The sequence below is a fragment of the Bos indicus genome, chromosome 28 (genome assembly GCF_029378745.1).
Source record: "Bos indicus isolate NIAB-ARS_2022 breed Sahiwal x Tharparkar chromosome 28, NIAB-ARS_B.indTharparkar_mat_pri_1.0, whole genome shotgun sequence".
Lineage (NCBI taxonomy): Eukaryota > Metazoa > Chordata > Mammalia > Artiodactyla > Bovidae > Bos > Bos indicus.
In genome coordinates, this window is record NC_091787.1 from 34,051,900 (window position 1) to 34,060,726 (window position 8,827).

Consider the following 8,827-nt stretch of genomic DNA (forward strand, 5'->3'; position numbering starts at 1 on the left):
CTGTCTATCAGATCTAGTCCCTTAAATCTATTTCTCACTTCTACTGTATAATTATAAGGGATTTGATTTAGGTCATACCTGAATGGTCTAGTGGCTTTCCCCACTTACTTCAATTTAAGTCTGAATTTGGCAATAAGGAGTTCATGATCTGAGCCACAGTCAGCTCCATGTCTTGTTTTTGCTGACTGTATAGAGCTTCTCCATCTTTGGCTGCAAAGAATATAATCAGTCTGATTTCGGTGTTGACCATCTGGTGATGTCCATGTGTAGAGCCTTCTCTTGTGTTGTTGGAAGAGTGTTTGCTATGACCAGTGCGTTCTCTTGGCAAAACTCTATCAGCCTTTGCCCTGCTTCATTCTGTACTCCAAGGCCAAAATTGCCTGTTACCCCAGGTGTTTCTTGACTTCCTACTTTCACTCCCATTACTTCATGGCAAATAGAAGGGGAAAAAGTGGAAGCAGTGACAGATTTTCTTTTCTTAAGCTCCAAAATCACCGTGGACAGTGACTGCAGACATAAATTAAAGATGCTTGCTCCTTTGAAGGAAAGCTATAATAAACCTAGACAGTGTATTAAAAAGCAAAGGCATCACTTTGCTGACAAAGGTCCGAATAGTCAAAGCTATGGTTTTTTCCAGTAGTCATGTACAGATGTGAGAGCTGGACCATAAAAAAGCTGAGCGCTTTTGAATTGTGGTACTGAAGAAGACTCTTGAGAGTCTCTTGGACAGAAAAGAGATCAAACCAGTCAATCCTAAAGGAAACCAACCATGAATATTCATTGGAAGATCTGATGCTGAAGCTCCAATACTTTGGCCACATGATGTAAAGAGCCAACTCACTGAAAAGACCCTGATGCTGGGAAGGACTGAGGGCAGATGGAGAAGTGGGTGACAGAGGATGAGATGGTTGGATGGCATCACCAACTCAATGGACATGAATTTGAGCAAGATCTGGGAACAGTTAAGGGCAGGGAAGCCTGATGTGCTGCAGTCCAAGGGATCACAAAGAGTTGGACATGACTGAGCAACTTTGGCCACCTCATTCAAAGAGTTGACTCATTGGAAAGGTCTCTGATGCTGGGAGGGATTGGGGGCAGGAGGAAAAGGGGATGACAGAGGATGAGATGGCTGGATGGCATCACCAACTCAATGGATGAGTCTGAGTGAACTCTGGGAGTTGATGGACAAGGAGGCCTGGTGTGCTGCAATTCATGGGTTCACAAAGAGTCGGACATGACTGAGTGACTGAACTGAACTCAACTGAACTGAGCAACTGAAAATCTACAATGAGACTCAAGATGCTTCTCCTGTAACACAACCCACTGCATGTGCAGGCATCACCTGGACTTCGTCTTGTCACCCTGTGAGAACTGGGGCTCATGGGACTGTCACAGATGCTGATATTCTGGCCATTGCTATTGTTGTGAGTAATAAAGTCCTTTGTCTGTAACCCAGAAGTCTCATGTCTTCTGCCAGCACCCAGGAAACAGGGCAGGCTAACTGATTGGCCTGCAAGCAGAGTAAAAGCTCCCTTAGATTGTTCATATTTCTTGATGGCATTAGTTAGTTAGTTAGTTCACTTACTCAATCATGTCCGACTCTTTGCGACCCCAGGAATCGCAGCACGCCAGGCCTCCCTGTCCATCACCAACTCCCGGAGTTCACTCAGACTCACGTCCATCGAGTCGGTGATGCCATCCAGCCATCTCATCCTCTGTCATCCCCTTCTCCTCCTGCCCCCAATCCCTCCCAGCATCAGAGTCTTTTCCAATGAGTCAACTCTTCGCAGGAGGTGGCCAAAGTACTGGAGTTTCAGCTTTAGCATCATTCCTTCCAAAGAAATCCCAGGGCTGATCTCCTTCAGAATGGACTGGTTGGATCTCCTTGCATGACATTAATACAAAATATCTGGAAAAAAAAATGGATATCTAGCCCCATCAGAAATTAAATCATATTATAAAGCTATATTGCATAAACCATACTAGACAACTCAGTGGGACAAAATGTAGTTCCAGAAATTATACATGAGAATATTGTCTAAGGTAAATATGGCATTCCAAATTGGGTGGGAAAATGCATTATTTAATAAACAAAGTTGAGGCAACTGGAGGACCATCTGGAAAAAAAATGTTGGGTCCATACCTCATACTTTATAGTAGAATAAATTCCATATGAGACAAAGATGTAAATGTAACAAAATGAAACCTTAAATGTACCAGAAACATGAGAGCATTTAAAAACTTTCTAAGCGCAACACAACTCAGAAGCCATAAAAGAAAAGACTGGCAATTGACTGGCACTTTTAACTATTAACACGAAACTTCTGTACAGCAAAACCCAGCATACATAAAGTCAAAAGAAAAACTTGGGAAAGTATTTGTAGCTCTACTTACAGAGTTTACTTCCCTATTATATAAAGAATTTCCACACATCAATATAAAGCAGATCAACAACACAGAAGAAAGATGGACAAGGTGTACAGAGTTACCAACACCTAAGACAAGATGCCCCATTATTCATAATAGGAGAAATATAATTAAAGTTTCACTATTTCATCTCTCAGTTTGGCCAAGATCAAAACGTTTGATAACACGCTGTGTGGGGAAACAGACGCTCATGCATTGCTGATGCAAGTTGAAATGGTGCAACTCAAAGGAGGGAAATTGGCAATATCTTCTGGCATTAAAAATGCTTTTGACCTAACCACTTCTAAGAATTTAAAGGATGGAAAGATTCCCCCATCTGAAAAATGATGCATTGATGCATATGAGATTAGTTATTACAACATTGTTTGCCATAGCAAAAGATGGAAAGCAACCCAAACAGACACAAGAGAGAGATGATGAGATAAATCAGGCACTCGCATACAAGAGTATACTATGTAGGTATAACGGACAGGATGAAGGCATTTGTGATGTTCTGATTTGGAAAGACCTCTAAGATACACTGTTGTGAAGACGGTAAGGTATATCTTATTGATATAGACTGCCAATCTTGTGGGAAAAAATGTATATGTGTGTGGAGAGGCAGAATCTATAGATATATGCCTGTTTATACCTATTATGTCTGTCGAGAAATACATTAAAAAGTGGTAACATTGATGGCCTCTTGGGAAAAGAATCTTGTGGTTGAGAGAGAGGGGTGAGAAAGAAAAATTTCACTGTACACATTTTTACATCTTTTGAGTGTTCAAAACATATTACATTTATATACTCCCCCACACAAATAACAAAGAGAGTGGCAGAAAATAAGGAGATCATGATGGAGACAAGAACAAGCAGCCAGATTCTTAGAAAGCTAGAAGGAAATGGCACTAGAGGAGCCAAGCAAGGAGAACATTTCAAGAAAGAAAGAGTGGCTCACAGCATGGAATGCTACAAATAGATGAAGGGCTTAGATGAAGGCTTGGAGGTGTGCAGTTGGAGTTGGGTGGGACTGTGTGGGACCTCAGCCCTCTATGTGTAAGACAGCACCTTCACTCACATGCTGGCATCTCGGCTAGGGTGGCTGGAACAGCTGGGAATCTGGCCAGCATCATTCATTATCCGTGTGGCCTCTTCAAGTAGCTAACTTGGGCTGCCTAACAGCATGGTGGTCTCAGTGTAATAGAATTCTTATAAAGTAGCTCAGGGTTCCCAAGATCAAGTGTTCCAAGAGCTCAGGGCTGAGGTCACAAGGTTCTTATGACGCAGCCTTGGAAGTCATGCAGAGTTACTTTCTTTGCATTCTCCTAGTTCTATGCGGACAGGACAAATTTAGTGTGACAGAGAGTGCATGAGGGTCTGAATACCAAAAGGACTAGTTGACTGAGAGTGGGAGGCATTTTGAAGTCTAGCTCCTACAGGGATTATCAAGAAAGTGGGATTTTTTGGTGAAAGCCAACTAGGTTGGAATCCAGGGAGTTCATGGGAGAGGGAATAGTTTTGGGTAGGAAGGGACACCCTCTTATTGGAAGAAGAAAGAAAGTAAGGGTGAGTTTAGGTGGGGATGAAGAGGGCCTGAAAGGGAATGTCTGATGGTTCTGATTTAAAGAGTAAAAAGGCAACACACAGAATGGGAGAACATGTTTGCAAATCATATATCCAGTAAGGGATTAATATCCAGAATATATAGAGAACTCCTAAAACCCAATAGCAACCCCAAAGCCAAACAACCTTATTCACAAATGGGCCAAGGACTTGAATAGACATTTCTTCAAAGGAGATCTGCAAATGCATAATAAACAAATGAAATCATATGCAATATTATTAATCATTAGGGAAATGCAAATCAAAACCACAATAAGATAACACCCATATCCATATGATGACTATTATCTTAAAAAAAGAACCAAAAAACCCCCCAGAAAATAGCAAGTGTTACTGATAATATATTCACCATAAGTGTGTATGTGTATATATATATATATATATATATAATAACCACTGAGCTATATATTTAAAAATCATTAAGGTGATATATTTTATGTTATGTGTATTTTAGGACAAAAAAAAAGTTGCAAAACAGAAAGAATAATCTGGGCTGAATTTATGATTTCAGAGTAGTAGAAATAGGCCAGTTCGAGGTGATGACAAAGCCTAGAGAGTGTGGCCAAATGCGTGGGTGACTGGCTGGAGTGGAGAGAGGGAGAAGGTCTTCATTGAGGAGGTTAAGGGACTGAGCACTCAAGGTATTGGATGGGGCATTCATGTGGAAACTGAAGTCACCAGGGTAAGGTCTGAGTGGAGATGAGGGCTGCATCTTAATGCCAAAGTCGTCAATGATCTTGGGACAGGACTGGAAGGATGGTAGGTGACTCAGGATGTGTTGGGGGTGGTACTATAGCCAGGTGGCATGAGCCTAAAGGAACAGGGGTCTTTCACATGTGGTGGTGAGTCATGGCATGGAGTAAGAGGCAAGAGGGACCCAATCCCAGCCTGCAATTTGGGGAGCATGAGAATGAGTGGTCTTTCCTGCCCAGGGCTCTGGGGAACAGCATCCTTGTCCGTGGGGTGACCAGGTCTGGCTCTATCTCCAAGCCACTCTCTTGTCCCCTAGCATGGCTGTGCAGTATGGCTCAGGCAGTGTGGATGGACTGCAGCGGAACCTAGTTCAATCCTGTCCACCCCTGCTGCCATTTTGGTGGCAACCGATCACTACGAACAAAGCTAGTGAGGTGATGGAATTCCAGTTGAGCTATTTCAAATCCAGAATATGATGCTGTGAAAGTGCTGCACTCAATATGCCAGCAAATTTGGAAAACTCAGCAGTGGCCACACGACTGGAAAAGGTCAGTTTTCATTCCAATCCCAAAGAAAGGCAATGCCAAAAATGCTCAAACTACCACACAATTGCACTCATCTCACACGCTAGTAAAGTAATGCTCAAAATTCTCCAAGCCAGGCTTCAGCAACATGTGAACCGTGAACTTCCTGATGTTCAAGCTGGTTCTAGAAAAGGCAGAGATCAAATTGCCAACATCCGCTGGATCATGGAAAAAGCAAGAGAATTCCAGAAAAACACCTATTTCTGCTTTATTGACTATGCCAAAGCCTTTGACTGTGTGGATCACAATAAACTGTGGACAATTCTGAAAGACATGGGAATACCAGACAACCTGACCTGCCTCTTGAGAAACCTATATGCAGGTCAGGAAGCAACAGTTAGAACTGGTCATGGAACAACAGACTGGTTCCAAATAGGAAAAGAAGTACGTCAAGACTGTATATTGTCACCCTGCTTATTTAACTTATATGCAGAGTACATCATGAGAAATGCTGGGCTGGAAGAAGCACAAGCTGGAATCAAGATTGCTGGGAGAAATATCAACAACCTCAGATATGCAGATGACACCACCCTTATGGCAGAAAGTGAAGAGGAACTCAAAAGCCTCTTGATGAAAGTGAAAGTGGAGAGTAAAAAAGTTGGCTTAAAGCTCAACATTCAGAAAACGAAGATCATGGCATCTGGTCCCATCACTTCATGGGGAATAGATGGGGAAACAGTGGAAACAGTGTCAGACTTTATTTTTTGGGGCTCCAAAATCACTGCAGATGGTGATTGCAGCCATGAAATTAAAAGACGCTTACTCCTTGGAAGGAAAATTATGACCAACCTAGATAGCATATTCAAAAGCAGAGACATTACTTTGTCAACAAATGTCTGTCTAGTCAAGGCTACAGTTTTTCCAGTAGTCATGTTATGGACGTGAGAGTTGGACTGTGAAGAAAGCTGAGTGCTGAAGAATTGATGCTTTTGAACTGTGGTGCTGGAGAAGACTCTTGAGAGTCCCTTGGACTGCAAGGAGATCTAACCAGTCCATTCTAAAGGAGATCAGTCCTGGGTGTTCTTTGGAAGGAATGATGCTAAAGCTGAAACTCCAGTACTTTGGCCACCTCATGTGAAGAGTTGACTCGTTGGAAAAGATTTTGATGCTGAGAGGGATTGGGGGCAGGAGAAGAAGGGGACGACAGAGGATGAGATGGATGGATGGCATCACCGACTCGATGGACCTGAGTTTGAGTCAACTCTGGGAGTTGGTGATGGACAGAGAGGCCTGGCATGCTGCAATTCATGGGGTCACAAAGAGTGAGACATGACTGAGCGACTGAACTGAACTGAACCAACTTCCACTCATTTTAAACAGGCTCTGTCCGCTAAGAGAATAGAACTTCAGCTCGCCTAGGGTGTGGCCATGATAAGAAAGGGGATATTCTGCAAGTCAAGGCTTCTGTCTCTCCTAGAAACCAATATGGAGCGTGTGCTCATCAAGAATGGGCATTACATCTACCCATAAACCCTTCCTCAACCCAGATTGTAGACTTGGGAGAAACTAAACAGAAGTAGGGTGTTTGTGTGTGTATGTGTCAGAGTTGGGATGAATGGAGATGGGAAGAGACTTGTGACCCCCTCCTTCAACATCCTGGAGGAAGGGAAACTTCTGTAACACCCAGAAACATGATAGAAATATCAAAAGGACATAAACTCAGCCACAGGAATCCAAAAGCATAAGCCACAGTTCTCTTTATCTAAACATAGTAAATTTCTCATCAGGAAGGGAAACTGAAAACAAAAAAGATCCAGGAGTCCTTTAGCATGCATTTCTGAGCATGACCCCTCAGTGGTGGGTATCAGTTGCAGCCTGCCATGACCACGTCTGACTGCTTGGGTCTCCCCAGATCCTTCTCTCATGTTCCACCTCTGGGTGTAAATCCCAGAAGTTGCCAAAGATATGGCCTTTCTGAGGGTAAGTGAGGGTGTGTCTCAGTCAAGATCTGTTGTTGCGACTGACGGAAACTGACCTGAGTTAACTCCAGCAGGGAAGAAAATTTAATGGAAAGAATCTGGTGTATCTCATGAAGACCAGGTGTAGCCAGGCCTCTGGAGGGATGTGCCCCAGGAATTAATGTTTGCCAAACTGTGTTCCATGGGTCCCTAGTCCTGGCAGATGTCTGAGGAAATGAAGCGTGCTGTGGTCTAACGAGTGCAGGAAATGCTACATATCTTTTGTTCAAAACAACACTGGCATATTAAAGGCTCTGATAATTGCTGCAGCAAGAAAGCTTATTTAATTATCTAAGCACTTTTGGATATTTGTGGAGTAAGGTATAAGATTGACTCTCCATATCTACATATTCCTCAGACTGTTATTTGGCCTGCCATTGGTTGAATTGGCAGATGTGAAACCCATGGATATGGAGGCTGACTGTACTTGTTAGCAATCTGACCAAGGAAGATGGGACTCCATGTCACCCCATCCCTCACCATACCACACCATCCCTCACCATACCACCCCATCCCTCATCATGTGGTGGTGGAGTTGACTGTATTATGAAGGGGAAACACTAGAGAGGCCATATGTCTAGTGGTCAAGTGTGTGGACCACCTGACTTCCAATCCTTTTTAGCCATTCCATCCTTCACTGCTGTGAGCAGGAGACTAGCCTGGAATGGGAGGGTGTTACATAGAATCAAGATAACACATCCAGCTCCTCTGTCCCTTCATTTTATTCTTAAGCCTAAAGTGCAGGCATGTAGGTGAAATCTTCTTATCTCTATAGGGATCACTCAGGGTTGGAGCCCACAGATGGGTGTAAATGAGGATTAAATAAGTTAGTAATGCCTGTGTGATCTCAAAGGGAGGACAAGTGTCTGATTTCACTGCGCACTAGCTGAATGATTTGGGCAAGTTATTTAACCTCTTTAAATCTCATATTTTTATCTACAAATCAGGATAATAACAGTAATATCTCTTGAGGTTGCAAGGAGGATTAAATGAGCTAATAATGCCTATAAACCTTCTGGTCCAAAGTAAGCATTAAAAATATTTAGCTATTACTGTTATTATATTATGATGGATTGAACACACTCTCTACCATGAACTTCACAGCATCTGGGGAAGCTCATGATTTGGTTTAACAATCATTTACTGCTGTCCATTCCCAATGGGGACGGATATATAAAGAGGAACCTGGGGGCATGGCCTCAGCTTTCATGGAGCTTCCAAACTTGTAGGGTAGATAGAGTTTAAAGGTAATTACAGTGGTACCGTGACAGCCCACAGGAAGAGCACTGAGCTGGACAAGAGGGGCTCATGCGTGTGCTAAGTCAATTCAGTGGTGTCTGACTCTTTGCAACCCCTATGGACTGTAGCCCATCAGGCTCCCCTGTCCATGGGATTCTCCAGGCAAGAATACTGGAGTGCGTTGCCACTTCCTTCTGCAGGGGATCTTCCCAACCCAGGGATTGAACCTGTGTCTCTTGCGTCTCCTGCATTGGCAGGCAGGTTATTTACCACTAGTGTCACCGGGAAGCCCCCAGATGTAGGTAGATGGGTGCTGACTAAAGG

General features: G+C 43.2%; 1 protein-coding gene across 1 annotated transcript in view; it reads left to right on the top strand.

Annotated features, from left to right (window-relative positions):
• The window catches only part of RPS24 (ribosomal protein S24), a 257,955-nt gene extending 249,394 nt beyond the window's left edge, over positions 1-8,561 (top strand). Inside the window, exon 5 of the mRNA XM_070782170.1 lies at positions 8,552-8,561. Coding sequence (XP_070638271.1) covers positions 8,552-8,554 — 3 coding nt within the window. The 3' untranslated portion in view covers positions 8,555-8,561. The remainder of the gene's footprint in view (positions 1-8,551) is intronic.
• The last annotated feature ends 266 nt before the right edge of the window (positions 8,562-8,827 follow it).